The sequence below is a fragment of the Ipomoea triloba genome, chromosome 1 (genome assembly GCF_003576645.1).
Source record: "Ipomoea triloba cultivar NCNSP0323 chromosome 1, ASM357664v1".
Taxonomy (NCBI): domain Eukaryota; kingdom Viridiplantae; phylum Streptophyta; class Magnoliopsida; order Solanales; family Convolvulaceae; genus Ipomoea; species Ipomoea triloba.
In genome coordinates, this window is record NC_044916.1 from 27,867,026 (window position 1) to 27,881,008 (window position 13,983).

The window sequence follows — 13,983 nt, forward strand, 5'->3', positions numbered from 1 at the left end:
TGGTATATAGTACAATGAAATTTGTGGGATCCGGGTTACCATTAATTACCTGGATCCACATCCACTCAACGAGAATCATGCGGAGGCGAGTAGGATAAGATCACTACACTTTGTCCGACACTCCGCTGGCGCTCATTCCATTACGTGTCCAAATGCTTATCACCAAGAATCACGCATCGCCGTATACCGTCGTGGTAGGGCCCATCCGTTCTTTAGTCAACGCCGCAATATGCTGATGTCAGGTCTACCGTTCACAACCCTGCACCTCTCATCTCCTCCACTCATTTTATCATTTTTTTTATAATTACGTATGCTGACGCATGATTAATCCATCCAACGGTCCCATCTCATCGCCTTTGTAGGAAACTTGTACGGTAAGCAGAAATTATTTTTTTCACGCGTAAATGTAGTTGAGGATTTGACGTAGGCTTATCGCATAAATTATTGCATTATCCTGATAACAATTAAAAAAACCTTATCTTTTAGGAAGATAATATCATTAGTATGGAACATTCTGGAGGGTAATTTTTTCATTAAAAAATATTTTTCATTTTAAAATTTATTAAAACATAAAGATATATGACTTCAGTAATGAAATTGCTTTAATTTCTTGCACAAAACTACCTTCAAAATATAAAAGTATAAAATTAAATATTAAAACTAGACTTGGTAATTGTGGATACGACACAAGATCGGACACGAAAATAGCGGATTAGTGTTTAGTCTTAACGTGTCTCAGGTAATTAACAGGTTGACCCGTTAAAGTTCCGTTCTGTTTCGTGTATTAACGAGTCAACCCATTTTACCTGTTAATATTATCTTGTTAACTCGTTTACACAAATCTGTTTATAATCCGTTAAGAATCATTGTCATGAATGATATTACAAATGATATCATGAACATGAAGGGAAAAGGATCAAATAGGCCTTCAAACTTTACTTGAAAAATCAATTAGGTGCCTAAACTTTTTAAATGTGCAATTAAACTCTTTAACATTTTTGTACAATGAGGTCCAAAAACAGGTTGGTGACCTGTGATAGCAGGTGAGAAATTATTTTCGTTCCCTCGATAGAGGTCGCAGCGCGAACTCCTAGACATCCTTTCCTATGGCCAATTAACGTTGCGCGCGTGCCCAATTCTTCCATCAATAGCAATAACAATTTTTAAAATTAAATTACTATAAAATTTATATCTAATTATAAAATGATATAACAATAATTAAATAAATAAAACAATATATTTATGTCTTTTTAAGTAATTTTATATGTTACTACTTAAAACTACCTAACTAATTTGCCACACATCTCCGTTAGTCAAAACAACTAGCACTATCTTCTATCAATTATCAATTAGCACAGTTCATTGTTAAGTATTTGTCAAACATCTCCATTGTATTTTTTTTTAAATAGTCTTTTTTTTATTGATTTTAAATAGTCTTTATACTGCGAATCCTTTTTTTTTTTTGGTAAATAAATGCATTAAATAGAGTATAATTGTAATTAACCAACAGGTTGACGTGGTGGTTCAGCACCTCGTCCTTTAAGCACCCCATTCATGTGAATGGAGCAAACCATTTAGCCAGTCCCTTACCACTTAGTGTGCTGACCGTTGGGACGGAGGTTAGTCTTCTGGCTGGAGTGGAGGGATACCTTGGGTAAATGAGAATTGTCTTGTTTTAAAAAAAAAAAAAGAAAAGAGAATTGTCTTTTATAAATTTTGAAATTTAAAATATTTATACCATAGCGTTACAATACTTTTTGTGATAAACATATTAAGAAATTCTTATCTACCGATCGATATTCGTGTTGAATTGTATCTGAAAGAAACGTGTAACTATGTTTGGTTGTGTTATATATTGTTATTTTCAATATCGATAGTACCTAAACAATTAAATGTATCTAATGTTTGTATCAAGAATAATTTTATATTAGTATCTATAAACACTTTAGAAAAAAAAAGCATATCATTATATATTTTGTTAAAATAAAATGCAGTATTATAAAAATTATAAAAAGCTTGACAAGTTTGTGGAGAAAATATATTTGAATTCAGGCGAATGAATAGTCTGGTCGGTATCTTATTAAAAAAAAAAAAAAAAAAAAAAAAAAAANTTTTTTTTTTTTTTTTTTTTTGTAAGAACAAGCCTCAATTACTGTGAAATGCTTTAGCCAATTGTTATATCGTAGACCAGGGTCCATAGTATACTGTAGACCTGGTCTGAAACAATGCCGTTTTACTAAGTTAGTGAAAAGTTGATACGCGATGGACACCGTTCCGTTAATTCAATCCCCGTTATGTTAAATTTTGTGTATTCTTATGTGTAATTTTGTATATTCTATTGAGTGTTTATGTGTATTCTATTATATAATTGTGTGCATTAATAATTTCAATACGATATTTCATGAAATAGGAATGCTAATACTTAGGGTAGTGATTATGTGTATTATATTGAATGTTTATGTGTATTCTAGTATGTAACTTGTACATTAGTAATTTCAATACCATTCCTCATGAAACTGAAATGCTAATACTTAGGGTAGTGATTCTCTGTATTCTATTGAGTATTTATGTGTATTCTAGTATATAATTCTATGCATTATTGGTTTCTAATACATACACAGAATCTATGTAAAAAATACACAGAATCCGTGTAAAGAATACACAGAATGTCAAAACATAACGCACAGAAAATTGTCACACACGTACACATAACTGATCTTAGTGTTTACACTACTCCAATGGTTTACACTATGCATAACTCATTTTACACTACTCAAATGATTAACATACATAGTTAAAATGGATGTACATAATTCGTGGCCAGAATACACAGAATGTCAAAAAAGAATGCACATAATATCATCACAAAATACGCAAAACTCATCTTAAAGTTAAGGCCGAACGAGAAACGAAAAAGTCGTTAATTAAAAGAACCAAAACGACGTCGTTTTGGATCGGGGTGCAGAATGCATTTTGCACCCTGGTCCACGATATAAATTGTCTGCTTTAGCGTCTCTCTCTATTTATATATATATATATATATATATATATATATATATATATAAACCAAAGCAAAAAATACATCAATTAATATGTGTAAAATCAAAGTTATTACAAAAAGGTGGCTCAAACAGCCAAAGTCTAGACATTCTATGTAATCTCATTATTTTGGCCAACTAATGAGACTAAGAAGAATTATATTAGGCTTACACTACTCAAATGATTAACATACATAGTTACAGGGAAACAAAGGCTTTATGGTCTTCAAAATAGACTTGGAAAAGGCCTATGACAGACTGAATTGGGACTTCATTCGAGACACACTTAAAGAGACAGGTATGACAAATGACTGGATTAGGAACATTATGACGTGCGTTGAGACTCCCAAGTTGAAAATTCTTTGGAAAGGGAAGCAACTTGACCAAATAACGCCCTCCCAGGGAATCCGTCAGGGTGATGCCATTTCCCCTTACCTGTTCGTTTTGTGCATGGAAAGGCTTGGTCACCTAATCAAAGAGGAAGTTAAAAGAGGAAGGTGGAAAGGTATCCGACTCTCCAGGTATGGCCCTTTACTAACACACCTTTTTTCGCTGATGACCTTGTTTTGTTTACTGAAGCATCACAGGATCAAATCAATGTCGTTTCTCGATGTCTTGACACGTTTAGCAAGGCCTCGGGCCAAAGAGTTAGCTTAAATAAGTCACAAATTTTTTTCTCCAACAACGTGACTCGCGAAGAGGCGCGGGAGATTGTTCAAGCTGCTAGCATTCCCGAGATTGATAATCTCGGGAAATATCTCGAGATCCCAACCTTCCATGGTAGAGTCACCAATACTCTATTCTCCCCGATGCTAGATAGGATTGAAGATAAGCTTAGTGGCTGGAAGACGAAATTCCTGACACTTGCGGGAAGACAAGTTTTGGCACAGTCAGTCCTCCAGACAATTCCCTATTATGGTATGCAAACAATATATATGCCAGCGGGAATTTTACAGGAAATTAACAAGAAAGTTCGACGCTTCATCTGGGGCGGAACATCGGAAACCCGCAAGTGCCACCTCGTGTGCTGGGAAGAAGTTACAAAACCGAAAGACAAGAGTGGGCTCGGTATTAGAGCGGCTAAGGACATGAATATGGCATTCATGGCTAAGCTCGGATGGCGTTTAATAACTGACGAGGACAGCCTTTGGGTTAGCGTTTTGAAAGAGAAATATGCACAATGGGAGGAATGGTCTCGACACCATATGTTCGAAACAGTCATGCTCCAACGCATGGAGAGGCATTGTTGCTGCAAAAGATATCGTCTACAAGGGAATGAGAAAGCTGGTCAAGAATGGGAGAGATACTCTCTTTTGGGAAGACAAGTGGATTCACGAAGAATCCCTTGATTCGATTGTCCCCAATCATGAAGACTTGGGAAGCAGGGTAGCTGATTATTGGGAAGATTCCAAAGGCTGGAAATGGGAAAAACTTACGCAAATCCCAGAAGGAGTAAGACACAGAATGGAACTCATCTCACTGCATGATGATGAGGGTGACGACGAATGCTACTGGAACAATGAGGCATCAGGTAAGTTCACTATCTCTTCGGCCTACTCCCTTTTTCGTGACAATCACTATAATGTGCAGGAACGGGTGTGGAAAAAACTCTGGACAATGGAGGTCCCCAACAAATTCAAGACGTTCCTTTGGATCGTTGATGCATGACCGATTGATGGGAAATGCAGAGAGGAAAAGGAGAGGACTCACTATGGATGGAGCCTGTGACCAGTGTGTTGGTGAACTGGAAACGGCAGATCATATCCTCCGAACGTGTAAGAAAGCGAGGGACATTTGGCTAGCTTTTGCAACTACTGAGAGACGAAGGCAATGGAGACAAATGGACTTCAGGACCTGGATTACAAACAACATCTCAGAGGATGACGCGCATGATAGCACTGACAATTGGCCACGCCGTTTTACCATCATTGCATGGTGGCTCTGGAAGTGGCGTTGTGAAAGAGTTTTCAATGAAAGGGACGCTGAACTGCATCGCAACATTGTTTGGCTCAAAACATATGAAGAGGAGATAGACCGAGCATTTAGTAGCTGCAATACCAGAGTGACTACTTCAAGCTCGAGTAGGACTGTCCGGATCCGATGGAATGCTTCGTTAGAACACCGATTCACGCTCAATGTGGACAGAAGTGTTCAACCGGGGGACAATAGAGCTGGCTTTGGTAGAGTCATTCGCAATCAGGAAGGAAAATGGATTAGAGGCATTATGTGCAGAACCAGCTGTGATGATCCTGCGATTGTAGAAGCCAGAGCAATCGTCGAGTGCCTCAACTGGGCGTGGCAGGAAGGCTTCCGTGATATTGAAGTTCAATCGAATGCAAGAACGTTGTTAACTGGACGTGGACCCATTCGCCATCTCATAGAGGAAGCACAACGATGGCTTAACAGAGACTGGAGGATCTCTATCCAGGTGGTTTATCGTGAGCAAAACAAAGTTGCAGATTGCCTCGCGAAGTTTTGGGCCAAGCAGGAGGATGGAAGGAAAACTGTGGACCTATGCCCAGTTGGAAGTGAAGACGCCTTTTTGGATGATTTGGCGCATGTCACCAGTGCTCGAAGAGTGGTGGAGTTAGCACACTAGCCCTCTCCCCCGGGGTTACCCCCTCTTTTTTCCGATTTAAAAAAATGAGACTAAGAAGAATGCTAAAATGCTCCAAACACATCTAAATGGTGGTGTTTTGAATGGTCTTGTTCAGATGGACGAACTAAGGAAAAAATAGATCAAAAGAGTAAGAAGTTGCAATTCCCGATCAACATGACCATTTCTCTGTATTTTGATAATACCTTAGTGCAAAAATCTCTAAATTAAATGATACTTGTGCCATTGAAAAACTATCTCAAAGGGCTACAACTTTTATCAACACAATCAAGTTTAGTTCAACTTTTGATGCTAAAAGTGTCAAAAACAGCAAGAAACATGCTTAAAACAGTTCATTAGGTGGTTCATTCCCTATTGCTATTTTTTCAAGTTATTTTTCATTTTGCCTTGGCATGAACGGGCTGAGGAACAATTGTTCCTTAATTAGGCCTTTCCTTAACACTATGTTCACTATTTAAACACCATTTGAGCCATTTTTAATTGGTTCCAACTCATCAAATACAAGCCTTAGGTATTTTTCCACCTTTCCTTTCGTATATTTAGATTATATTAGGCTTAGATATATGTTATATTGTTCTCCTATTTTAATAGATAAGTTTCTATTTCTTTTTATCTATTTCTATTATGCTATTCATGCTTTATTCTTGTGTTTTAATGATGTTTATATACTTAATATGTATGAGTAATTAGTTTATGAACTTGGGTTAGAGTTGTGTAATCTATTTTGATGCTCAAATTGTGACTATTGCATAAGATGTATGAATTTTAAACCTAGGGCTCATGTGTTTATAAATGTATCTTGTTAATGTTTGGTGTACAACATTCATTAACATGTTTTTGGAGAAATTTTGACCACAATGAGAGTTAGATCAAGATTTCAAGTCACTTCTTGTATGAACATAATTTTTTCCTATGAAAATAGGAAAAAATTTAGGCTTTTGGTGCTAATTATGTTTGAAGAACTTAAGTTGATCCATCACGAGAGTGACTTTTAAAACATTTAAATTAATTGAGGGTGATTAAATTTTTATTTTTTTTTAGTACTACTGAGTCAAGAGTCGCGTGAACTACTTTCTCAACCTACTGTAGCACAAAGAGTCAACAGAGGCTCAAACCCATTGCATTCCACGTGGGAGTGTAAACCGGGTGCTACTAGACCACAAGATCTTTGACTTTAACAGAGAATTTAATCTTTAATGGTTGTAACTATTGTAACCTCAAGTGTTATTTCATATTAAAGTGAGGGTTAGAAAATTCAACGTTAAATGTCATTAGTGCTAATAAATTCTATTTCTCCTACAAATATATGTATTAGGCAGAATGTTTGGATACTATAGTGATTTTAGAACTTCAAATTTTCGATTTTTCCTCTCCACAATACTCTCTTTATTGCTTTAAAAAAACTCTGGCAACACTTCATAAATAGGTAGAAGTGTTCACCTTATTCACATCGTTGAAAGCATTATATTCGAGTGATCAAATATAGTGTTTTAATCAATTTTATCATAGAAGATTGAGGTTATAATGCCCATAGCACCCTCGAATCGTAGCAAATCAATTTTAAGAAAAAGTGTGTGTTATAGCTGAATTAAATTTTCGTTCTTCACCATTCATTGGGATTATTTCAAAAAGTCAAATCCCTTTATTTTATATTTATCGGGCTTATTCACCAACATATATAGTCTTTTTTAAACTTATGAAAGAAATTGACAAAAGATTAATTTAATAGGTACGAAAATCTCCCAAATTTAAATATCATTTGAAACTTTTATTTACGGAATCGATGTAAACACATATCATATACTAAGAGCATCTTTAATGGCTTTGGTTTATCTCAATTTTTTATAGGCCTCATCAACTTCTATCTAAAAATATTCATTCTTCAGGATTGTTCAAAGTTTTGTTTTTTTGGATCCACCTACTTCATGTTAACTATATTTTAATTATTTATTTTATTTATTACCATTTTTACTTTGAAAAAAAATGCCAAGTGCCTTCATTCAAACCTTTGCTCTTGGCAATGAGGAAAATAAATAGACAAATAGAATGGTGGCCAATTTGTGATCACTCACTCCCAAGCAATTTAGACTTTTAGAGAATGCGTGGAAGGCATGTGCCCTTTATATGCTCTACATGTCACCACACATTTATTTTTTAAACACAAAAATACATTTTTAATGTAATTTTTAAATTTTCTCTCAACTCTAAAAATTCCACTCCCATTAAAGAAAGACTCCAATACAATTTATTGAGCCAACAAAATAAATTCTCAAAAATTTATATAAAGAGATGCTCCAAGCAACGTTACACAACCACACAATGATAAATGCCGTGGAAAAAGTAAACGACATTATGATAACATGAAAGCATAAACGAAGTCATATATTCACCACAATCATGTATTCATGTATGCGCCCTACGTTTTATTTGCTTGCAATTTTGGCTATAAAAGATGAGTTGTTGTTATTTAAAAAAATTGAACAAATAACAAAAATTTTACTTTTAAGGTACAATTATTAAAATTAAAAAAAAAACAATTTAATATGGAGTAACTTCAACAAAATTTTACTCTAAAAATTGAATTTTAAAGGAGATATAAAGCCCGCTTCGATAATATATATATTCGCTAAATATGTTGACACGTACACCACAATTACAAATTGCTAAAATTACTTTATCAACTCAATAGTCAATAATATTATTTATTTGAAATTACAAAATTATATACTACTAGCAAAGATCACAATGATTTTAGGAATTAAAACATGTGAAAAAAGCACATGTTACTTACAAGGAATGTAAGTCCTTACGTAGTTTCGTTCTTTCACAATTTGAACCCAAAATTGTATCCATCCTTTTAAATTTGTCATTGCCCTTAATTGCCAAAAACAAAACAGAACAAAACAAAAATGTTATAAACTAATATAAAATTAACTTAGACCTATCATTTTCTAGGATGTTTTCATACACAAATACAAAATTACGGTCTAAATGGGATTACTAGATGAAATTTTATTTTTTATAATTAACATTGTGAAGTACTTCGTATATGTTAAATATGATGTAAATACTTTTTCTGTGTTTCTAAATCCAAGAAGAGTTCTACTACATCTACTTCCTCACTTTTATTTTATCCTCACTTTTATTTTATAATATGACAATCAAGGATATAATTTTTCTCATGTGAGTTTCAAGAAAAGTGTTTTTACATCAATGATTTGTAAGATGTAGTAAAAATTAAAAGTAAAAAGTGAAAATTCATGTAATATTTTGGTTCAAAGAATTTACCCCTAATTTCAAAGAATTTAAATATTTTTTATTCCAACTTTAATAAGGAGCTGAGTTTCTAATCTGGAAGGATCTTTTGTTTCTAATATTGACTTTTGCTGAGTTGGAATTTTGGGCCCAGTTCAGAGAGCACCATATCGTGGCCCACAAACCCAAGTGTCCAAAGTTCTAGTCGAACACGTCATTCGAATTTGAACAAAAAACCTCAAAAGTCTTCTAGCATCCTCGGAAGACATAGCAGGATCCAGCTCAGCAACCCCGCTTTTGGCGCCGCCATCGTTGAAATTCCTTTATAAGCCCTCGACCCCACCTCCCGCGACTATATTTATTCTTTCAAGTTTCAAAACCACCACTTACGCGAGCCCTAATCAGCGGCGCTCTATTGGTGCGCCATGTCGGAATCCAGAGCTCCGCCGCCGCTGCTCAAGCACAAATCGTGGTCCCCCGACTCGCACCGGGAGGAGGCTTGGCTCAGGCGGAAGGGGAATAGCGGTGATCGACGGGAGCGGAGCAAGAGCGTGACCGACGACGACTTGGATGAGCTCCGCGCCTGCATCGAATTAGGGTTCGGCTTCGACCCCGATTCGCCCCGTTTGGATCCGAAACTCGCTCGGACTTTTCCGGCTCTGGAGCTCTATTGCGCTGTTCATAGGCACTACGGCGGCGGCAGCTTGTCGCGGTCTTCGTCGTCGACGACTTTGGCATCAACGGATTCCGATACTACGTCGTTGGCAGGAAATACCCTGCCCGGTCCGATTTCCGATCTAGGTGATATTTTAACGCATAAATTTTGCAAATTCAGTCGTTTATTTGTTTATTTTTATGAAATTAAACCATAGAGCTTATTCCTCGTGATGCTAATTATATTTATTTTGATGTTATTCTAATTATTTATAATTTGTTAAAAAGATATAAGTGATGAGCCGGAGATGATGAAGACGAGATTGAGATACTGGGCGCGGATGGTGGCCTGTTCGGTGCGACAAAATTCACCAATTTTGTGATCACAACCAATTTTGGACGGAGTAAAATATTTTGTTTTTGGAAACAAAAATTGTAAATTTTCATATAATAGTAATTCCCATTATTTTGACTTGGATTCAATTGAAAAAGAGTAGCATTACTTTTTTCCCCAGAGCTCTTCTCTACTTTAAAAGATTTTTGAAGCAAAATCTCGTGACATGTTAAAATTTTTCTTTATTTTTTTTTAGCACAACTTAGTAAGCTTGCTGCTATATGCATTTTTTAAAAAAATATTTAAAAAAATGAATTTATACTCCTAACTTTTACTCTATCACAAATTTTAGATGTAAATAATTTTTTTCTAAACCCACAAAATAAAAATGATTCTTGCACATCAAGAATTAAAATTGATGGAGTACATAATAAATATTTATATTTATTTAAATCTACATTGTCACTATTTATCAAATATTTCCTCTGTCCCATTTTACCTGTCCAATTTACTACTCATTGGTCAAATCAATTATTATTTCTTTGCTTATTTTCTTTAGTAATTTTTTATTATTTTTAAATTTTATTTTTTTGTGTTAATAGTACTTTTAATGTAGTTTCTAAATATATAAATCAGTCAAGTCTCGTTAAACGAATCAGACAACTATTTTGGGACGGAGGTAGTAAAAAATTTTGTCAATTATTTTATTGTCAAATATTTTTTACCATTTTGAGACGGAGGTAGTAAAAAATTTTGTCAATTATTTTATTGTCAAATATTTTTTTCAATAATTAACTACTATTTACTTTTAATTAACTAAATATTTCAAAATTTGAAGGAGGGAGACAAAAATCAAAATCCCGAATTAAAGAATCAATATTTTAATATTAATTAGTCTTCGTAAATATTCCTTATTCCTGTACCTCTGTATTTTCTTCCATATTGTTTCAATGGGCCAACATATATAATAAATTAATAATTTTATAATGTTTTAAGGTATCATGCTTTGTACGATGAAATCTTTAAAAGAACAATAAACAAATGAAAAAGCAGTTGCTTGATAGATGCATATGCTTAATAATTTCCAAACACTAGAATAATTAAAACAAAGATACATCCCCGAGTACAAGGTTTTGTAGAATACTTCAACACTAGACAAACAAAGACAGATATTGTAGCTGTCTATTTTGCTGTGCTCAACTCCTTCAACAGGGCGTTTAGAGCAGAGTAAGACGACCCGCCTGGCTCAATGGCGTTCAGTGCTTTCTCCTTGAGGCTTCTCGCTCGACTCCTAAACCCCTCCGCTTCCTCACCCACCATCACTCTCACCACCGCCTGCGCCACCGCTTCCCCCTTCACATCCGCCGTCACTCTGCTCCACTGCTTCGCCCCAACCTCAACCCCCACCTTCAAAACTGTAGTCAGCAGTTTCTCGTTATAGAATTGCTCCGCGAACATCGGCCACGTCACCATTGGCACCCCGGCGCATATTCCTTCCAGAGTCGAGTTCCACCCGCAGTGGGTCACGAACGCTCCCGTGGCTTCGTGGTCGAGAATCAGCACTTGCGGGGCCCACCCTCGGACGATCATGCCTTTCCCTCGTACCCTCTCCTCGTACCCTTCCGGCAGCCATTCCTCGTTTTCTTGGTCTTTGTCGTCCTTACGTACCACCCAGATGAACTGCTGCCCTGATGCCTCTAGGCCGACCGCGATTTCGTGGAGTTGGGAGGGAATGAAGTGGGACATGCTTCCGAAACATACGTAGATTACCGAGCTGGGTTTCTTGGTGTCGAGCCATTTCAAGATCTCGTGTCGTTCTTCGCTAGATGGCGGTGATAATGTTGTTCGTTTTTCTCTTCGGGCTTTCTCTTCGATTTTTGTGTTGCAGAGGAGAAGAGGGCCAATGTGCCACGCTCTTTTCCCTAATACTTTGGTATAGTACTCGGCATACTCGGGCTCTAGCTCGTACACGCTATTCACGATCACTCCATAGCTTCTGGACTCCGATTCCTTGACTTCTCGAAGCAATTTCGTCATATACGTCTCAGAATCCTCGCGATCGTGGAGGGACAACTGGGATCTCGTGAGATAGATTTCGTGCGGGAGACCCGGGACGAGGAAAGGCTCCAAGTCCGAGGAAACATTCTTGTGCGGTTTGTAGGCCCGCACGTTCTCCGTGGCGCAGAGGGCGAAGTACCCTATTCCGTGGAACACCAATCTGGGGATCCCGAATTTCGCGGCAGCGTCCGTGGCCCACGGGAAGAACATGTCGGCGACGAGGGCGTTGGGGCGGCACTCTTGCAGGAGATTCTCCAGCGGCTCTTGAAGCAGGGCGGTGGCTTTGAAGAATTTGGGGACTAAATCGTCGGAGCTTAGCTGGTCCATCCTCTCGCACCCGTCCGGCAGCCCGGCCTCCGCCGCCGGGAACGTGATCGCCCGGACGGCGATCTCGATGCCCAGATGGTTGATTTTTTGGATGGCTTTGGTGAGGTAGGGGACGTTGAGAGGGGTGGTGATCACCGTGGCTCTAGCGCCGCGGTATACAAACAGCTTCGCCATGTCTAAAGTGGGGATCATATGCCCATGAGCCATCATAGGAAAGAAGAAAATATGAACCTGATCCATTGCACAACTCTAAACACAAAAGTTGAAAGCTTGGAACTCTGTTTCTCTCAATCAATGGCGGAAAAATTCCGATGCTCTGATCTCTTGTTGATCCACAACAGATAAGAATCAGTACGAGAATGCTTTTTTAGTGCATCACGTACTATTTAAACGTGTGGGGTTTTCTAGAACCATGGGATGGGAAGGGAAGGCTACGCGCCTTAAGAATCAGTACGAGAATGCTTTTTACTGGAAAAGTGGAGATTCTTCTCTCCGGAGAAGCTACCGATTTGATGTCACTGATGACACCAATAAATGAATAATATACATGAAAGAGTACTACTAAAAGTACTCAAATTTTTATACTTCTACTTATTCATTAAAAAAATAATAATAAGTACTGAAGTAAAAATAAATAAAAAAATATTGCTCCAGTAGAACTCAGATTCATGATCTTTCATATAAAAAAGTCATTTTGTGTCACCTGACTACAAGAATATTGGCATATATCACTTTTCTAGATGAAAATATAGTAATATTTCCAAAAAAAAAAAATGAAAATATAGTAAAACGTTTTAATAATCCTGCCTTGTGAACTTTAGCTAACAAAAATGAAGAAGGTCAATAAATTAATTTTACTATGAATCAAATTTGAAATATTGTGTTACCAATTAGGACTGTAAGATCAAAAAAATCTAATGTACTTTTATTTTTCACTCTACATTTTATGTGATTTTTGTACTTCTATACGTACAATATGATTAACAACTTTAATGATATAAATAAATTTGAACCTTACATTTAAAATCTTTTACTGTCATTTTATTTAAAGACTAGTGAATATGAACAATATTAGAGATATGATAGTAATATAGTTGGTAGAGTCAAACAATATAATTGACGAAACATAGCACCGGTAATTAAGCTAAAGATCATGTGGTCAAGCGATATAACTGTAGCTCTCTTAGATGGGAGATAATAAGTTTGAATTCCAGTAAGAATATTAACTCTTTATGTTTAAGTTGGGTTAAGAAAGTATGTATAAACAGATACTACATTGTAATAGAGTCAGTAGTATTAATTTTTTGTTAAAAAAAAAAAAAGAAAGAAAAAGTAGAAAAAACAAAGCACCGGTAGTTAATGTTGCTTCCATATAAAGTATAGGCAATTAGGCATGGAGATACCGAAAGCAAGCTAAGCTACATTGAATATAGTTGGACTTTAGTTGAGTTAGTTAACTAGCCAAGGGAAAGAAGGCACGCAATGTGCCACCTGATGCTCTAAAGTCTAAACCCGTGACACGTTTCTTTGTTTGATTTCGATGGCATATCCTTAAAGCAAGATGATGATTGTACTATTATAACTAAAATTTTAATCACGTCTATATTCTATTAGAAAGTAAAAGAAAAATAAAATTATGTCAATATGGAGCACGCACAAGCGTGTAGTACCTTTTTTTTTTTTTTTTTTTTTTTTTTTTT

At 36.2% G+C, this 13,983-nt stretch overlaps 2 protein-coding genes across 2 annotated transcripts; one reads left to right on the top strand and one right to left on the bottom strand.

Moving 5' to 3' along the window:
- Nucleotides 1–9,287: 9,287 nt before the first annotated feature.
- LOC116025606 lies at nucleotides 9,288–10,078 on the top strand. The gene is made up of 2 exons (XM_031266904.1): nucleotides 9,288–9,711; nucleotides 9,853–10,078. Exons 1-2 carry the CDS (start codon nucleotides 9,336–9,338, stop codon nucleotides 9,945–9,947), a joined length of 471 nt encoding a protein of 156 aa, XP_031122764.1. The 5' UTR covers nucleotides 9,288–9,335; the 3' UTR covers nucleotides 9,948–10,078.
- Nucleotides 10,079–10,938: 860 nt separating this feature from the next.
- LOC116025602 (scopoletin glucosyltransferase-like) lies at nucleotides 10,939–12,714 on the bottom strand. Its single transcript, XM_031266891.1, has one exon. It carries the CDS (start codon nucleotides 12,521–12,523, stop codon nucleotides 11,081–11,083), a length of 1,443 nt encoding a protein of 480 aa, XP_031122751.1. The 5' UTR covers nucleotides 12,524–12,714; the 3' UTR covers nucleotides 10,939–11,080.
- Nucleotides 12,715–13,983: the final 1,269 nt, after the last annotated feature.

What these genes read in the sequence shown, in the direction of transcription:
- LOC116025602 (XM_031266891.1), bottom strand. Translation starts at nt 12,523, where the DNA reads ATGGATCAGGTTCATATTTTCTTCTTTCCTATGATGGCTCATGGGCAT.
- LOC116025606 (XM_031266904.1), top strand. Translation starts at nt 9,336, where the DNA reads ATGTCGGAATCCAGAGCTCCGCCGCCGCTGCTCAAGCACAAATCGTGG. An exon ending in CGGTCCGATTTCCGATCTAG is followed by an intron (nt 9,712 to 9,852) that starts GTGATATTTTAA and finishes TTTGTTAAAAAG; the next exon opens with ATATAAGTGATGAGCCGGAG.